Below are 19936 nucleotides of genomic sequence, written 5' to 3'. Positions count from 1 at the left end.
CACTGAAAGATACAGAGTGAAAGCCAAGACCAACAGTACTTTGAATTGGTTGAGTAGCAGTTAAAATAATTTCTGATTCATTGTATGAAAGATGGAATTTTTGTTTTTGAAAAGTTTGGGTAAAGAGGAAGAAAATTTGAGAGATCAAAATAATTAAAAATTGGAGGATTCATATTAATACCAGGATTTAAGTTAGATCACCAGTGTGAAAACAGTGATTAAGTGGGGGGGGAGGGGAAATCACAAAATAAGCGATTCAATCTAGAGCACCAGAGTTGAAAACACAAGGACAGTTCTGTAGAGACGATTGATTTCATTGTGTCTACCTTTAGAGCTGCTGGAATGGATGAAACTCGGTTTGTTTGATGGGGGTGGGGGCTGGGTTTTTTTGGCAGTAGTACTGTTGGCATTGACTGGAGATGACTGGAATGAGTTGGAAAGAAAGATGCCATCTGAAACTGGGCGAGGCTGGCGGGAGGGCTGCTGTTGCTTAAGGGTGGCAGGAGGAAAGTCACCATAAGATTTTCTTGTGCTGGAGTACTTATCCTGACCTGCTAGACTGGAATCCTCCTCCTCCTCATCATCATCATTGTATGCAACAAACTTGGCAGTATAAATCGTGTCAGGGGAGAGGACCTGTGTTTTGAGGTAAGAGGTGTTTCGCTGAGGTGGGGGAGGAGGAGCGTTAGATGAAGGGGTTGGGGATGGGAGTTCATATTCCCGTGGAAGTGGAGGTCTGTACAGACCAGGCTCATCAGGTTCCAGCAATCTTCGTTCAGCTTCATCATGCTGCCTGCGCCTTTCAGCCTCTAAGCGACTGTAATATTCCTCTTCCTGTCGCCTCTGTAAGCCCAGAGGAAACAGAAACACACTGGTCAGACATTTCAGTCTAAGAGAGATTTAGGCTTTCCATCACTGAACTACAAACATCTCATGTAAATATTTTATTTTTTTTTTTTTTGTCTCCTTTTCTGGCAGTGAACAAAGAAGGACATCTATGTGGATTCATATTACTACTATGAAAAAAACTGGCACTCATGCCTGTGGTCACTAAGGCAACTGCCTGTGTGAACTAAGGGCAATTACAGCATTTATTACTCAAAATGTAACTACAGATAATAAGGTGCAGATTTACTAAAGCTGTAAAGAATCTGTGGGAGAGGAAAATAACTAAAATTAACTACCAGCTTAAAAAAGGAACTTTGTAATTTTGCTTCATGCTTATACAACGTAAGTTAAACAACTCCTGACAACACTTCTGGTATAAATACCAGGAAAACTACTTTCATGCAGAAATCAAATTACAAAGAACTTTTCCAAAACAGACATCAAATGAATATTTAAAAAAAAACGTTTGTAACAGAAACTATGCTAATGATCTTTATAAAAGGCTACTGACCATTTAAAAGGCCATGAAATATCTTTTATGTATTTTTTTACTTTAAAAGTTTATTCTTTAACTAATTAACATTTAACTTTATTCAGCTCTTGTCTAAGGCACATTGTAAATTAATACAAGAGTTTATTCAGTAGTTCAGTAACGAATGAAAATGTGTATTTGGGAACTGTATGTTACCAAACCCCTTGTGTATAAGCATAGTAAGCTTCTGCTGGGAATATATGACATTTTGAACAACCACCATATTTTTAATCCACATGTTTACAGAAATCCACCTTATCTGCTTATCTGTCCACTACTGAGTCAGTTATCCTGAAAAAGATCATAAATCTGGTCTTGTTCATGTAGAGTAAAGAATGAAAGTCATTCTCTTGTACTATTCTCTAAAACCATTGTACTAATGGTACCAAGTTCCAAGTTTGTAAATGTCCAAATATCTCAGTCAAGATCTGCCAGTGAAAACCCTTTCAAGTGTGTGATCCACATGTCATTTGCTTGCATTATCATCAGAAATTAAGAAAACCTTGGTTGTTTTTTCTTGGTTGCCTTTTTTTTTTTTAAGCTTCCTACAGTATACTTTTAAATACTTTTCTCAGTTCAGAAGCACCTTCCTCACTTCTCATCCATTTGCAACCAAAGCTTAGCTCTCTTCTACTCATCAACCCATGCTGCTTATGAGAAACAATTTAACAAAGCATGAAAATAATGTAACAAAAAAAATTAATAAAGTTAATACATGTAAGGTTGGTCACTGGGTTTTTTTTAAAATATGTTTGCTCAATCTTCCAAGATGACCACCAACACTACAAGATAGCTTTCTTTCTTCTTTCTGAAGTCAGTGTTACTAACAGGCAATCTGAAGAGAAGTAACTGCTCATTCTATAGGAACAAGAGGATCTTAAACACGCTAAAAGCCAAATGAACTGCTTTGTCTTCTAGTTTTGATCAATAAAGCTTCTCATGTATAATGTTCTGAAGAAGCCGACAATCCTGAACTTTTACAATCTGTTTGACTGCATAGTGACTTATCTGCTGAAATTATTTATTTGCTTTCTAGAAATTAATTCTCTTCCTCCAATAGTCCAAACATAAAAACAATTTGGAATACTCATTACCACTCCACTGTATTTCATATTTCTCTTTGTATTTTAAAAATACTGAAAAACTATTTAAGTGCCATCTCTGAGATACAGCAAAACCCAATACCACTAACTCATCCATCATATTAAAGAAGGTACACAAGTCATGCTGGGGGACTGAAGGAAAACAGGAGGGAACTGACTTCTTCCATAACTTTCAGAAAAGCTCTGAAGGCAAGTCCTTGCCACTGCTAAAATCCTTCGGACGATAAGCCTACTACCGCAATACCAGTCAACTCCAGCCAGCAGGAACAGACTATTAATTTAATTACTTGGTTTATACTGGAAAAAAGGAAGCCTTGGGCCATGGCCTTTATCACAAGGGCTACTGTGTTTAACCCCTGCTGACCCAACACTGAGCTGTCCCTGGCTAGGAAGAGAAAAGGCCTGCAAGAATCCCTGCAGCACTTGGAATACACCACAACCTTTTCTTCAGCCTCTCTCCTGGTCCGCTCCTCCTCTTGCTGTCGTCGCTCTTCTTCCTGCCTGGCCCTGTCTTCTGCTTCTCGTTTCCTCATTTCTTCCAATTGCTGCTGCCGTCTGCGTTCTTCATCCTGTAACTAACAGAGACACATCTTTAATTTTTTGCCACTCATGTGGGCAAGATGAGTCAAAAAAATGTAACCAAGTACTGGCATCTAAAAATAACTCATTCACTAGAAAGTGTTATACTACAGATTTCCAGCTGTTAAGAGTATGCTTTGTTACATTCATTTTCCTAAAATCCCTAAGGAAAAAGAAAAAAGACAGAGGTACACAGAAGTAAATACATAAAAGCACAAAGTACACAGGGAGACATTTATATATATGGACCCCTAGCAGAAGACTGAGGTGACTCACGTTCCAGACAGCTTCAGCAACCATAGTCTCATAGGTACAGTAAAGTGAAATTAAATACTTGGAACCAACAGTCCACAGCTCCAGCAGTCAATTGTTTTTTTCATTCTGGATTAGTATTTAAGCACCGGAAAATCATGACTCATTAGTCAAAGGATCAATCCATTTAAAGTAACAGGCTCATTCAACAAGTCTGCAAATAGTCTCAGGAGATAAATAAAATCTCCCACTGTATCTGCAGCAGATGTGTTTTGGAAAAAGCAGAGAACAAGGGAAAGAAAACTTTGACTACTGAGATTAAACAGCTCACATGGACAACTGATGTCCAACAGACAATACTAGTTTATATATGCTTATGATACTGAACTGACAAGAAAACTGAGCAACAATCCAAACTCTGCATGATTCTTTAAAGCTAACAGTATCTAAGCCCTTCATGTACAGGAATATTCACTGGCACAATACTCACAAGTAGAAATTAACTGGATGTTAAACTAACTGGATGTTAACTAAAAAATGTTGTGTTATTTCTTACTGGTGCTATGTTTTAAAGCGATTTTTTTTTCTCCCACACAAGATTTTTTTATACTGATTGGTATAAATCAGTAAATCACTGGATCTTGCTAAAACCTGCATATAACAAGGGTACTTTTCTACTCCTGGATTTGTTTTTACAGTCCAGCTTCACTTACAAAGAAAGACCCTTAAGATACAAAGCAATAATGATATAGTAAAATTAATTTAGTTTTAATAGACTTTGTGAGGACAACCTTCATGTAAGTATCCCCCCAAATTAACTAATGGGAAATGTGCTTTAAAGCAGAATAATTTTTAATCAATTTTCCAATCAATTCTAAATTTTTTTTACTAATTTTCTTGCAATTATTTTCCCCCACTGCTCATTTTTGAGCATGAAAGCTAATGAACAAAATGAATTAGTTTCATTTAGGCAGTTATTTGGTGAATGTATACTAGAGGATGCCACCTCCAAGTAAATTTCACTTATTTAGGGCTAAAACTGTCATTCCTAACTAAAAACACATACAGATAGAGATCAAGATCAATTTGTACTGCAGAGCAGGGAACATAGTAGTTAACTGACTCCTGCTTGGATTAAGACTTCTCCTTGTCTTGGTTATTAAAAAGACATTATTTTAGCAAAGGAGATAATATTGCTGTCAAAAGGAAAGACAGCTAATAATTCACAAGAGTTTATACAAGATGAGTAATTTCCTCTTAAAATAAAAAAGGGCAAGTAAAAACTGCATGATGAGAAAACACAGGAAAATTCCTTGACCCTATCCCAACTGCATTTAGAAAATACCATGAAAATGGCAGTTATTGCTCCCAGGTTATTGCATGCATGCCTTTTTGCTTAGTAGCAAATATTCCTATTCATATGCTCTTAAGCAAGAAAATATTTCCAAGTAAATTAAAGGGAAAGTAGGACTGGTTTGTTTAATTGTCTTGTGACCTTAACTGAAGAAATAAGGCAGCTTGGGCAGGCTGCCCACCTGGGAACTGTTGTCAACATCTGACTCATAATAACTGCAAAGACAACTGTATCCAGATTGGAGGCTATTCTAAACATAATACCTAGTAAAATAACTAAAAGCTCTATGTAAGGCACAAGCAAGAATACAGCAACTATCAAGAGATGACATTTCATTTCTTTATGATCAGTAACTAGTTTCTACTTTGGGGCATTCTCAGACCAAAGCAGGGAGCAGTGGGACGATAGGCATGCCAGAGCACTTGCAGGCATTCCTGTCTGTCATTGTGTGCATACCACAGTACCCAATTCTAACTTCATCCCAAATTTTCAAGACATGAAGCTTTGTTTCCCGCTTCTAGTAAGAGGACTATTAGAGTCCCAGGTTGAGTATTTAGATTTCGTGCTTCTTTATCCCGATTAGTTATTCTCATTTAAAAGTCGTGTTTTCATGTGATTTACTGATTTTGGATTTTCTCCAAAGCTGCACATGCTTATATTTTAACAGGTAACAAGTGATCTGTAGCGCCAGAGTGAAGGAGAAGAGTGTTCTGCCAGCTGTAACTGAGCAAAGCAGTTGAGTACAAAGCACCAATTCTTTTCCCCTGCTTTGTCCCAGCAAAGTGCCAACAGTTCCCTCAGCTGCGCAACTGTCCCCCTATTGCCAACATATGCTCGAAGCACTTTTCCTACCTAGAAGGGCAAAGATGACCACCTTTCCCCTGAGCTATTGCTCCTTGTAAAAGGGCCAGTGGGCTGATCCCTATCAGGAATGTTAAGATATTCACAGGGCTAGCTGGCATCCAGGAAGTCTCAGATTTCAGATAAAGTTCATTTCTCCAAGCACTGCTTAGAACACTCTGAAAGATGTTCCAGAAGAACTTTAAATTTATACCTATTTATTTATGACAACTAAAGCTGGGTCAGATCTGATAGTGGCCTAGGGAATTTAAAAAACAAACACTAGGCCAAGCTGACAATTCATCAATTCATGCATGAACCTTTCATCAGCCCTGTAATTAGCAGAACAGCCAACACCAATGCTCACATTAGACATACATAAAAAGCATCGAGCATGGGAAAGCTTTTTTTTTTTTTTAAGAAACAAAGTAGTAATTACTTGGGTACATGAAGTGGCATAGTTGAAATGCATTTATGTCTGGAAAGTCATATGAATAGTATGAAAAAGGTGAAAATAGGAAAAAGCAGTATTTGCTGGGTGTAGCATTTAACATCATCTATTTCAGAATTAGCTTGCAGTCTTTTTTTAAAGCTGAATTTTTAAAGCTAAATCCAATGAACATAGTAAATTATTGACTGATTCAGGCCATGGATCCATCTAGCACAGTATTCTGTCTCTGACCATGGCAAGAAGAGCTGTACATGAGCCTGCCCACTTCTTTTAGTATCTCCCTAGCATTCAGCACAGTACCAGAGATGTCAGCTGGTACAGCCTTGTGTAATCCTTGAAGTAGCTGTTTACAGGCACGATGTCTATGAATTTGTCTAATCCATTTTTAAAGCTGATGATGCTGTCTGCCTTCACAACCTCCTTTCACAGACAGATCCAAAAGTTTACAGTCTGCTTGGCAAAATGCTTTATTTATACAGTTGCAGCTCCAGGGACCAAGGTTTCAGCAAAAAAATACAGGAGTAGAAATAAGAAAAAATACTGATAGATACTAAGTCTGAAAAAAACATGACTCCTGGCTTGTCCACTAATTCAGAAAGTTGGTGTATTTCACCTTTTTCATTGCTGTAAACTGCTTAATGCTCACAAACCTCAGATACAAAACTGAACACCTTAGATTTAAAAGTGTATAGATTTATAAGTTACCTGAAGTATGCATTTTAAAAGGTGATTTTGTTTTTCATAAAGCAGTGCCAAATATGCAAATCTGTGTTTTGAACCAACACATTTACAGTTTTTTCAAGCAGCACAAAGTAATTATACTAACAAGAGGTGCACACATCACCTTTCTTTCAAACAGGTACACTAATTATATAGAAATAGACTTTGAAAGGCATGTACTTCTCTAGAAGACTACAGAACTTCTTTTCCATGTACCCATGTCCAATGAGAGCAAAAAAATACAGAACTAGCTGGAGTCATAGCAATTACTTCTCCAGTTTGAAAGCCAGTTATGTTTTAGATGCAAGAAAATAGTAGTAACCAATTTAAACTGAAATGATATCATTACTGATTAACTGCATGTTTATATAACCTACTTGGAAATATTAGTTCAGAAGTAATTTCTGAGTTTACAAATAATTTTTATGTTAATGACAAAACTGTAACACCTGTAAGCATTTCAGCATGTGCTGAAGCAGTATGCTGTAGTTTTAGGCTCTCGGGACAATTTCACTTCAAATTGGAAAGGAATGGTGTTCCTAGAGCTCCTCTAAAACCTTCATGGGTGGTAAAGGGAAAGCAAGAAATCTTACCTCACAGCCTGTTCATTCAAACTTATTAGTAAGATTTTATAAACACGATTGCACAAAACAGCAGATACATAGTTTTATATTAGACCACTGCTACAACAAACAAATCAAGTTTGCAAGCAGAGCACAACATCTAAAAGGAAGGAAACACAGGGAAAGGAGTCACCACATCTGAAAACATTCAAATGCATGCTTGCAGTTAACTTACTGCTTACTGTATCACAATGATTTTTGAACACCCAAAGATGCCAAATCATCATCCAAAGCACATAGAGTGTTTATTAACAATATAAGGAATTGAAATGGCAAAGAGATATTGAAGAGAAAGAAACAAACATACCAAATCTAGAACAGAGATTGCTGGCACTGCAGTCTGCTGCAGGTAGTAAGAAAGGGGGAAAAAAAGAAAGATGCACAGTGAAAATAAAGATAGGTTCCACTTGCACTATTTCACAAGCATTTTCTTTTATTTGTTTAGTCAGCTGCTTTAGAACAAGGAACTGAATTGACGTAATCCTGAAATACAGAAATGAAAACAAATAATCCCAAATTTTTATTAGTATTGCTTTGACTCATTCAACACCTCAGTAGTTCCCCAGAGATGCTACATATTGCATCTCTAGTAGTGAAATGTAACCAAAATCAAACATTAATTCAGTTCAAGACAACTGTTATTTTTTAGTTTCAAAACGTTCCAAAAAGCTGGAAGAACTTTATGCAAAAATAGTGTTTTAAATCCAGCACTTATAGAGAGGACTGATAGCAAGTTATGCAGTACAACTGGCTTTCTTTTAATGACACATGGCTTTCTTAGCCTTGCTACAGTAAAATTTTAAAGACAGTTTGTTAAAATGGCAGTTCAGCTTGAATTTTTTCTGTGCATAGGTAACTGCCTGTGTGCTACAAATTACATGTTAGTGATGCTGGGCTTTAACGCAACCAGTTTGCCAAATATAGATTTCACTTTTCCTTTCTTCAGTTTCCAAGTTTGAGGTATCTATTGTTTTACACAATAGTAAAGTTAGCCACAAGAAAAAAGGAAAGCAGTGCAGACTGCAGCGAATATGAGAAGAGTAAGTTTAGGAAATCAAGCTGCCAAAACAATCCTGAACTCAAATACTACTCAAGCCGCTAGCTATTTCTGAATGTAAAAACAAGCATGTCCAAACATTTCTCAAGAATTAAACATTGCTTATCACAGAGTTAAGTCAACTTTTCAAGACAAACACACAGAAGACACTCAACATATTACAGAGCTAGTTTTTAAACCTGGCAAAGCATAGCTATTGGTATGTAACTTGAGTATCCATGCTATTATTCAGAAAAGAACAGATTTTCCGACAGAAACTTTTTCTTATTAACAGTAGTAGATTTAGCAGATCCTGAGAGACAACAGCCACCAGCAGAGTGATTAAAAACTTCATCATACTATTCATTTGTATTATCTTTTTATATATGAGCTTCCACAGAACTGAAGCTAAAGTAAGCAAACCTTGTCAGATGCTGATCAAACAAGACACCATGCAAAATCCAGGTATGTATGAGTTGGAGCCCTAGGCAGAGTGTATAAGTTGTTACAACACTCAAAACCACATGGTTCAACCCAATAGCTTCCCACTGCCGGGGTCAGCACTGAGGTGGTGGTAAAGGTAGAGGTAACAGCTTCCTTTACTTGGAGCAGACCAGCAACTTGGAATCACCATTCAGTTCACAATTCCCTGAAAGCACTCATGTCATGTACTCATGTTCAAGACTATAAAGAAAAACTCTTGGGAGTAAATATACTGGAGGTGGGGGGAGGGAGGGAGAAATCACATTATTTTTGTTCCTCATTCTCCTACAGACTTTCAAAATTTCAAATGTTTTTGCATACCTTTCTGTAAGCAAATTTCTGCCATATTTTACCTTTTAATCATACTACAGGTACATGGCAAAATCCCTTTATTCAAAGGGAATTTCTTTCCCCAAAACCAGAAAAGGAAATTCAATTGCTAAATATTCAATTGCTAAATCTATAAAAGGTAGCTTTGATACTTTTATAACACATCATTTAACTGGTGAAGCCACTCTAAGTTATCAATTTTAAAATTCAAGATATTTAAGAAAGCTTTATCCTCCTTTACCCTTTAAGAACATCAAAATACTAAGCCAAAGCATGAAAACCCACCAAGCTAGATATTTTCAACACTTTTGACTAGAAAGGATTATCCCCTTTTACCCTTGCTCTTCTTTCTGCCTCCAGTCGCTGCATGATGAGCATAGTATCCACATCATCATCCTCCTCTTCATCATCATCTTCATCTTTTTGCTTCGATTCTTGAAGTCGCTTTTGGAACTGCCACTCAAGCATGAGTTTACGGAGGCGGTCATTTTCTTCCGCTGTACGATCAGGCTTGTTCTGAAGTTCCTGAATCTCTTTACTCAGCATGTCCACAATGTGCATCTGTTGCTGCTTCTCCAGTTTCTCCTTAGCATCCCGTTTCCAGGGATCTGGAGAGAGGCTGTCACTAGAGGACAGTTCTTCCTTGCTGATAGTAATGTACTGCAGATCTCTCCGCTCAATAGTCCGAGGCTGCTGCTGGGGCTGCAGCTCTCGAATAACTGTTTCTTGAGACCTCTGCAAAGTTGAAGGTTTTTCTGATTTCACTTGCTGAAGGGGAACAGGAGGAACCACAGGCTGAGCAGGAATTAGTGGCTGAGAACGCATTTGGCCCAGTTTTCTCTCCTGCTCACGACGTTTCCTTTCTCGTTCTTCTTCCAAACGTGCCTTTTCTTTTTCATACCACCTCTGATGCTCTTCTCTTTTTTTACGCTCAGCAGCAGCTACCTGAGAGGATGCTTGTGCTCCTATTTGGTTTGGAGGAGGAGGGGGAGGCAGAGGCAAATCCATTTGTAGTTCATCAAATTCGGCTGCATAATGCACTGGAGGAGGCGGTGGTGGAGGGGGAAGATCTGTTCTGATGGGCTGGGAAATGGCCACTGGAGTCGGCTGGCTAGCAGCTGGAGTTTTCCAACGGCCAGGTCCACTTTTAGCTAAACAAGAACCAGGTGAGACTGGTTTGGAGGAATGGTTCAGATGTTCCTGGCTAGATGTGCTGGAATCCACAGATGAATTCATCCACTGATCGCTGTCTGATTTCCGATCAATATACTCCACATCCTTCCGTATAACAACTTCCAAACGACTCCTCTCTGGCTGGAAAACTTTATCTCTGAGCTCTTCCTGGGAACGAGCTACACGCTGAAAAAAATTTAAACAAGGCATGTATATCATAGTCCATCTATATTAAAATGTATTTGAAAATGGCTTACAAAACACATTCTTATTACTGGAGGTAATTACTTTTCCGCATTTCCATGCCCAGTAAGTTTCCCAAAACCAACAATAAAATACTCTTCTCAGTCTTCCTAACTCATTTGTGTGATGGAAGACTTAACGAGCTCCAAAATGCCTGGGAACTGGACTAGGAGGAAGGATGAATGCAAAATGGAGTTTAAGCTGAAAACCTCCCCAGCTCACACAATTTCTCAGGACTATCCCTGACATCCCCTCCCCCACACGTGAGTACAAGAGTCCTGGCAGCGGCTCAGGCATACCAGCTCTGCCATTCAGGCTTCAGCTGGCTTGACTGAACATCTTTCCTATTGGGAAGGCAAACAAGAGAGGCTGCTGAGAGAGAGAAAGGGAGCCTCTGCCCACCCTCCTCCATTAAGAGGTGAGATGACCCGCAGGAAACTCTCATTACTACAGCACCATTCAGGGTATGGAATCTGGGCAGGCAGGTCTGATTCTACCTGCTCCTGAGGCATGGGTGTATTGGTCTGACATTTTGTTGCTTTTTTAGTGCGTCAAACACCAAGTCTTTTTCTATACAAACTCGGGGTCTCACTGCACTCTACAACCACCTGAAAAGGAACACTGGACCGTAAATTAGGCTTATCAAATCTGTTAATGATTTTCTTGCAGCAAATATTCCTAGTTTGAATGTTAGGAACTACTAAGCACTGAACACATAATGCACCAATTATCAACAACTGAGAGAAGACTAACAAAGCAAACTCCTTTTCTTTTTCCTCCATCAATGACCTTAACCATGACCTCTAAAGAATGCCTTCTTTGAGAGGAACAAGTGTATTTTTTATGCTCTATTAGTCCAATAGAGCTGAACAACAGCTATTTGTTTTATATTTGCTGTAAAGATGCACCTAGCCAAACAGTTTGCTAATGCCTTCAGAGCAGAAAACAGGCATTTAGCAGCTTTTTTTACAAGCCCAGTTCTCACTGCAAATATTTAAAGTGTAACTTTTTTTAAAAGTCTATTTTCCACTAATTTTCAACTTAAAAGAACTATTGTATGGCAGGTAAAAACTGTGAACGCTTTCAATGCTTGTAAGGAGATAAAGCTTCTAGCCATTTGCCTTATGAAAATGCTTTTCTGCACTGCATTCAGCCTTAAGACCATAGCTCCAATTCAGTATGAGTCAACAACTTTAACAGATGGGCTTCATCTCACCAGTTTTAACCTCCTCATCTAAGCTATTCACTTAAGCTTGTCTTAAGCAGGGGAGAGACGCATGTCCAGGCAGCAATTATCATAGAATCTGGTTAAGACAAATGGGTAGGAACCATTCTCTGGAGGTAGGAGCCTCCCCCTCTCACACCATTGACAGAGAGCACCTGGACATTAACTACGCAGGTAAGATTAGGTGAGATGAAATCATGAAAACTAAAAGAGTTAAGCATGGAAGTTCATCAAAATATTTAAGAATCTATTCACCACAGTCATTTAATACACAGCATTCTCCTTCAAAATTACCATCCTACTTTGGCTATAACATCTATACATCTATTTTCTTAACAGTCCAAATAATTATGATTTGATATCTGTAATACTAAACAAACAAACAAAAGCACTAGCTTTTTATTCAATTGACTTTTTACTGAATTCACTCGCCCATACATCTATGACTAATCAATAAGCAACCCCTACTTTGCTTACATACTTGCAATCTCAAGGTAGTTTACAAGAGACTGCTTTTTCAAGAGTAAAACATAATGAGCCTGGTGTAAGGGTGTGCTTTTATTATAAATGAAGAAATAGTAGGGGAAAAAAGAAAAAAAAAAAAGCTTTTTCTCTGTATTTTTAAGTCTCATGGATTAGAGAAAAAGATCATCCAGTAACTGGGATTTAGTAAATCTAGGTTTAATTTCCTGTATGATTTGAGTGAAGTTCTCATTTACAAAGAGCAGAACAACATTATTTTTGAATTTTTAAAGGTACAGATGGGGTAAATCAATTTCACGTCAAGATGCATCTGCACTTTGATAATAGATACAATTGAAATGATATACTTCTTTTTTTAACTGAGAGCAGGGAATGTGTTTCAGTGAAGACTTTAGACAGGTCTCAAAGTACTGTTTTATTTCAATTTTAATACTTGCCTTTGTCACTTAATCAACGCACCCTTCAGGCAAAGAGATTTTTCCACATAAAACTTCTTGGAAGAATGGAAGATTTAGGTTGTTTTTCAGAAAACCATAAAACATTTTACAAGACAAACCATACTACCACTTGCACCCCATTACCTCTACCGGGGGATTAAAACTTCCCAGATAACAGGTCTGCAGAACATGTTAACATAAATTCTATGAAAGGAAGAAAAAATTAAAAAAAAGCAAAATGAGAAGGAAAAAACAAACAACAGAAAAAGGCAGCATAGGCTTCCTGAACCCAAGCCCATCCTGGCAAAAGCATAGTTGTTCCCCTCTTGTAGTATAGTTTCTCCTCAGCAACTCAGAGATCATAGAGAACTGTCTATTCTGAAAAAATGTCTCTAGTAGTCTGGGAGTGAAAACAAGCAGGTTTTTTCTGGTTTGTTTCTTTATACTGAAAAAAATTACTTCTCACCTGCATGGTAGTGTTGATAGAATGATTGCTCTCTGCCTGGATCTGTGGTTTTTCTTCATAATTGGGCCACTGACTCTGAGCTGGACCCATTCGATCCTGGGACTTGGAAGCTGGGAATGTGAAATATTCTCTAGTATAGGTCTGCGTTGGAATGGGATAAGCCTCAGGTCGTGGTGGCAGAGTCTGTTCCTGAAAAAGGGAGAAAGAATGTAAGGCAGAATTTTCTTATCACATAGATCCATATGTAAGATTGTTCCAAACATGCATTTCCCAAATGTTTTCTTTTGGTTCATAAGACCATTACTCATCTGGGACAGAAGATAAAGAGGTTGTCTCGTATCAAATGTAACTATGGTTATGACTTATGTTTTTATGGTCTCAAAGCGAGTATGCAGTATTGTACAAACCCAGGAAATCACAAGGACAAGTTCAAGAACAAAATTTAATGAAATCACTGAAAGCTGTCCCAACCTTTCATTAGCTGTAATAAGCAAAACCCCCACCCAGTCACTAGCACCACGATAGTTAAGACACTGGTTTGACTCAAGCACACTGACACTATTGATAGCTAAAGAAAGTTTAATAGCCAGCATTTTGCTTTCCACTTCTGACCTCTGTACAAAGATTTCCAGTAGAGACTGAGGTTATTTTGGTGGTAGTTCCAGATGCATAAGCATTCTTTCCCCCAGGGCTTGGAGGCTGATCTGTTGGAAAGTTAAAGGAAGCATTTACGTGACTGTTAATAATAATTTACAGAACTTAATAAAATAACAGTATTCACAAAATAACTATGATTTTTCCTTTAAATAGTTCTAACAAGAAGCTTGCTCCAAATGTTACTACTACACTGGTATTTTAAACTTAATCCACTTTTAAAAACAATCAACCCCATTTTGAATACAACAACCTCTGAAATTACTAGTAGTGGCATCTACCCCTAAAAGAATGATAATCTTTCTTACTTGCTACATTGGGACTGGATCGATGATCAGCTCTGTTCTTCATCAATCTGTCATCCCCTGGCAGCTTCTTTGGTTCGCTGTACTCTGTCCACGGCAGCTGAGGACTCTCAGGTGATCCATTTTGAGTGGAGTTGTTATACAGCTCAAATCCTTCACTCTTTGGTCGGGGTTTACCTGAGCCACGGCGGTCAGAAACTGTAACAGTTGGATATGTATTTTCTCCCTTTCACTTATATTAACTACTGTCTAGCACATTCTTTTTCAAACCAGAGCTACCTTGTGTTTATATTTAAAAATTTGTTCACAGTAAAGTGAATGCTAGATTTTAAAATTTGTACTTCTTCAAATATGCAATCCCAATCTTGTATCAAGTACCATGAGAGGATTTCTTTGATTTTTATTCTTCCAAAGAACTTTTGAAAAGGTATTACAACATTTGTAAAAGCCAAATGTGCTACGCTGAAAGGTCTCTTTCTGACTGAGGCATATGGCATCTGGGATGCCATATGTAAACTGTGATAATAAGGATTTGTTCTTTTAACCCATTCTTTTCTATACTGTAGTACTACCCTATATGTAGAAAAGGTCTTCCTTGACAAAATTATTTCCTTCAGAACATTATTTTATGTCTTTTGTTAGCTCCCTGAAGTAGGATGATAACATGGGAGAAACATCCAAGAACTTCTTATGATCAGACACAGAATCTTATCTCCTTAAGTTTCAACATTTCTAGCTTAAAAAAGAATTAAAAAATAAATCTGAAATGGCAAAATACATTCCAGGGGCTTCTGTCTCTCTCTTAAGTAATTACACTGCACTCCGTGGTTACAAGGAAGTCATATGCTGAGAGGAGGAGAGAAGCTCTTATGAAAGGGGCAAAAAAAGCCATGAAGTTTAATGTCCTTTGCATTCATTATATTCCCTTTGTAAAGTAAAAATTAATTCAAATCAGAAATGTGTTTAAATGCATAATTAAGTTTTAAAAGGTACATGTGCAAAGCATTTATTAACAATTAGACTAGCATAATTTCAAACAATATTTAAAATCAGATGAAGTTGTGATAAGAGGAAATGTGTTTTTTTCTGTGCAATTATATTTCTTTTCTGATTTAGTATTATGGTAATACTTGATAAGATACTGTAAATTATTATATTTTCTGCATTCTTACAAATGCAGAAAGTAGACTTACAAAGTTGTTATTAACACAAATAAAATTATTATATTTACCTCTTTGCATCATTGGGGATGGCTGATTAAGCAGGGTTGCCAGACCATGGTAAATTGCTCCTTGTTTTGCTACTTCTAGTGTAACTACAGAACCTGTCCTTGTCATAAGTTCTGCTGCCCTGCAATAAAAGTCAAAGCAAAGAAAAAAAAATAAAATTAGGCACTGTATTACTTAGTTCACCTTATTATCAGTTTCTATGTCATCATTTCTCACCTTTATTCTAGTAATCTTTAGTTTGACAAAGCACTCTTTTGTGATTAATACTTAAAATCACTTTGAAAAAAACTAGAAAATGATGACTAGAAGATATGCACAGAGACAACACCTACTGGCAAGTACTATTTATTCAGTTTCTGCATTAAAGGTCAGAAGCTGAAATATTTAAAATTAGAGTTAAATACGATTGTTCAATCTATACAGATAACCCGTATCATATACAGAAAATAGTACACAAACAGTTGAACTTGTTACTAAGATTATTCACAGGCAGTTATCAAAAGCCAAGGTGAAGCCTAAAATGTAAAAAAAATGAGCTTCTGCCTATTCCAGTAAGTTATTAATCTAACATTTTCTTCATGTAAAGACAACCAAAGAAAGCATTCTGTACCTTTCCTGGGACAGGCCCACCAAACTTCGACCATCCACACTAAGCAACTGATCCCCTGCAGCCAGACGACCATCCTAAATACACATTCAAGAGAAGAAAATTCATACACCAATGCTAACATGGTTGAAATTAAAACAATTATTCACACATACTAGTAAACAAAGGATTTCAAAGCATTTCCAAAGGATCTTTCTACCTTTGAACATCTGACGTTTAAGAGTATTACTAACCACATCTGCAGCACCTCCTTTCACAACAGACTTGACATATATTCCAAGTTTGTCTTGACCAGCACCCTACAGAGAAAGAAGCATTAATTAATTTAATTTGTACTTGATTTCTTAAGCATTCCACAAGTGCTACTCAGAAATTTTACATATCTAAGTAAACCTCTACCTTCTCACTACTTTTATATATTTCCAAACTGGAAAAAAATCCCAGCTATACACAGAAGAGTTACATTCATTTAAAGTCATAAGAAAAATTTAATATTAGGCCTATTAAAATGGTAAGCTTTGTTAGAAACAAAGAATACTTGGTCTTAATGCAAGTTTAAATAAGAAAAAAATACCTCAGCTAAAACTTATACTTAAAAAGTTTGTTCTAATCCCCTTCTAATAAGAAAAACTTATTTGCACTTTTACATGCATGTTATTATTTATATCTCTTTGTATTATGTTTCAAAAGAGTGCACTGTTTCTCTTGCTAATAACCCAATGAAACACGGTAAATTGCAGATTACAAGAAAAAGGAATAGAAATGTTTTTTACGTTCAGTAGGACTGTAAAGGAGCTAGTGTAAAGGAACAAAGAGTGCCTCTAGCTTTACATAAACAAGTAAAGCAGACATAATAAGTATTTTAGAATTGACAGAGCCAATATTTAAGTCTACTGCAAAACCATGCGACTTTGCTCATAAAACACCTTCCTCATAAGTATTCTGCTAAATTTTGAAAGGACTGTTAACAGTGAACTTATTGCAAGACAACCAACAGATTCAAGACACAAGAACATAAGCATCTATTCAAGCCATGCTGTTGCGTCATCCACATGCTCCAATGTACAAGACACCACACAAATCAGTCTAACTGTTAGTATCACAAACCTTTGTCACTTACATTGTAAGACTATCATTTGTGTGTTCATTATCTACTATAGCAAACGATGCCGTTTTACTCTGCAAGTCACTTAGAAGAGTGCTAAGTACATTTTCAAAAGAGCAGTCTTAATTGTAACATTTTTCTAGAATAATCCCTCAAGTTGCTTTGATATTGAATATACAGCTTCCTCTTTTCTTTCCCCCCTGCTTTTCCAACTCTTTCCTTTTGGCAGCAAAAGCATTCATTACTCCCACTGTTATAATGAAGCAAAATAAGAATCAAGATGAAGATTACTCAAAAGCTAGTGTTATACATACAGTTTTCTAAGCAAGTGAAAGACCTATTTTTATTCCTTAAATCCTGAGTTAATCCCAAATGTTTACACAAAAGCCAGAGAAAAGGAATTCCTTCAAGTCTCGTGATTCCAGATTAACATTCTACGTGCCCAAATATTTCATAATTGCTTAAGTCATACTTATGGATAAAAAGGGAAAAAATGCAAAAAGTAACTGAAATAAAGGCACTTCCTTTGTCTAGAAAGAATACAAAGGCAAACAAAATAACTTAGTTACTTTTTGTTTGTTTTTTTCTAAAGGGCTCTAAAGAAATATCACAGTAGCTGCAGAATATTTTTAACTTTATACCAGAAAAATTGGTTTAAGTTATGAGAAACAAGTCAGAAGACAGCTAAATAACTGTAATGAAAAATTAAATTATGCTTCACAAATACTTCCCCCCCCCAAGCAACCAAGACACACATAGGGAAAGATGATCTGGTTGACAGAACAACTAGACTTCCAAGATGGACATTGCAAGATGTCTTACCAGAATTTCTTCAAGACTTTAAGGTGACATGCAAGAAGGAACTTGTCCTTGTATTTTAGTAACTGGTTTGACAACGGATAGAAAGTTGTTAGTTTTCACAAGGAATGGAAGTTTTCAGAGAAGCCCTAAATTGACTGTGCTGTTCACCATGCTTTCCAGAAAAAAGGCAAGAAATAATGTATCAAATATAACTTTGATCAAGTAAGTCAAAACCAAGAGTTGGAGAAGGATCACATGATGCTGAATGCTGAAGCCATAATAGGGTGAAAATGTATTTCACTGCTCCAAATATGAAGTAATGCTCCGACTTTCTAAGGTACTGGTCCCCATCAAGGCACTGTCGGCAGAATCAGTCAGCAACTTCCCTTGTTGGGAACTGAAAATTAAATTATGGGGGTTTTATGCTCCTTCCTCTGCCTCCAACAACTAAAAACACCTAAAGGCAAGCTCCTTGACTTCCAAGGGGCAAAACAGTCAATAGCAACTCGCCCACCCACCCATCCTTGTAGTAACAACCTCCTGTCATTGCAGGGACCAAATGGCAGCTTTTCCTGGAGGCCAGACTGACCATGAGTAACCAGACACCTCTGAAGACATCTGGGATTGACAGCACTTTTATTCCTTCCTAACTTCAAAAGATGCTAGCAAGAATCTTATCCCCTTGGGTCCAGAAATTCAGACAAAAATCTGCCTAATATACAGATTAGGTAAAAACAAGCAAGCCTTTGAAAGAGCATTGCCACTTACAACAGCACACGTATTAATCAAGCAACTCTGGGGTTCTGACTCCGGTATTCGGGTATTACATTAGATGCTATTTCCATCCATACATATCACCTTTCTCATGCTTGATTATGGCTGTTAGTGCACATTAAATGAAGCTGAAAACTTCTCTATAAGCCCAAGATATGTGCATTGGTTTGCAGATAGTGATGATATAAACATTTTCAATTGCACAAATATCCATATAGTAGTTTCCTAACTGGATTTATCTCCTTGAGAAAGAACCTTCTAATGACTATTTTCAGAGCCATCTTACATCAGCTCAAAAATCTGGAAGCCAAGAGAACTAATAGAACAGAACAGACAAATCAGAAACCATCATGGTCAGGAAAAATCTAAAAGGGTCCCATTTACAAAACTGTTTGGAATTCTGGTTCCTTCCTTACAAAACAACACCAACAGAACCATGAGGTTCAGAGGATAACAAGGATGATCAGAAACACGGGATAGCTTTCTTGGGAGAATCAACTAAACAGACATGGACTCCTCAGCTCAGCAAAAATCAAGGAAGTGAAGGCCAACAGGATTATGTGTTGCAGTGACAGGATTATTTATAATCTCTAATCAGCCAACAAAAAAATGCTTTCTTACTTCTGTTATCATGTCTAGCATATTTTAAATAGTAAAACACAAACCCAAAACCAAATAAAACACAACAAAAAAAACTCCACCCAAAACATTTTCCATAGGATTTCATAATTAAATTGGAAACATCCAGAAACAAGACTGCTGTAGATGTCAAAGTGTAAACAGAAACACAGATTCATGGTAGGGCTCTCTGAGGCCTTTGGAAAAACATCCAAACAACATAAACTCTCCAAAATAGATTATAATGCAATCTCAAAGAAATTCTGAAATTACAGAAAGCTAGAAACCAGGAGGAACCACAGAATCATAGAATGGCTTGGGTTGGAAGGGACCTTAAAGATCATCTAGTTCCAATCCCTTTGCCATGGGCAGGGATACCTTTTACTAGACCAGGTTGCTGAAAGCCCCATCCAACCTGGCCTTGAACACTTCCAGGGATGGGGCATCTACCATCTGAGTAACCAGTTCCAGTTCGTCATCACCCTCAAAAGAATTTCTTCCTAATAACTAATCAAAATTTACTTTCAGTTTAAACCCACTCCCTGTTGTCCTATCACTACATGTCCTTCTGCAGCCCTCAGCAGCCCTCTGGTAGGCCCCCTTTACGTACTGGAAGGCCACAATT

At 37.2% G+C, this 19936-nt stretch overlaps 1 protein-coding gene across 22 annotated transcripts in view; it reads right to left on the bottom strand.

Moving 5' to 3' along the window:
* AFDN (afadin, adherens junction formation factor) overlaps positions 1-19936 on the bottom strand; it is a 122914-nt gene that overhangs the window by 6714 nt on the left and 96264 nt on the right. For 5 of the 22 annotated variants that reach the window (XM_027633951.1, XM_027633954.1, XM_027633958.1 and 2 more), the window contains 10 exons: positions 16247-16312; positions 16017-16090; positions 15409-15527; positions 14181-14375; positions 13831-13922; positions 13219-13407; positions 9528-10550; positions 7650-7685; positions 2964-3098; positions 327-843 (listed from right to left, as the gene is read on the bottom strand). In XM_027633951.1, coding sequence (XP_027489752.1) covers positions 327-843; positions 2964-3098; positions 7650-7685; positions 9528-10550; positions 13219-13407; positions 13831-13922; positions 14181-14375; positions 15409-15527; positions 16017-16090; positions 16247-16312 — 2446 coding nt within the window. Of the gene's footprint in view, positions 1-326; positions 844-2963; positions 3099-7649; positions 7686-9527; positions 10551-13218; positions 13408-13830; positions 13923-14180; positions 14376-15408; positions 15528-16016; positions 16091-16246; positions 16313-19936 lie in introns of those variants that run through there. The other 17 variants (XM_027633963.1, XM_027633972.1, XM_027633967.1 and 14 more) reach the window with 11 other exon arrangements.

This window comes from Corapipo altera, unplaced genomic scaffold (genome assembly GCF_003945725.1).
Source record: "Corapipo altera isolate COAL_440 unplaced genomic scaffold, ASM394572v1 2b, whole genome shotgun sequence".
Taxonomy (NCBI): Eukaryota; Metazoa; Chordata; class Aves; order Passeriformes; family Pipridae; genus Corapipo; species Corapipo altera.
Note: the sequence above shows the minus strand (reverse complement) of the source record. Positions and strands in the feature narration are given on the sequence as shown.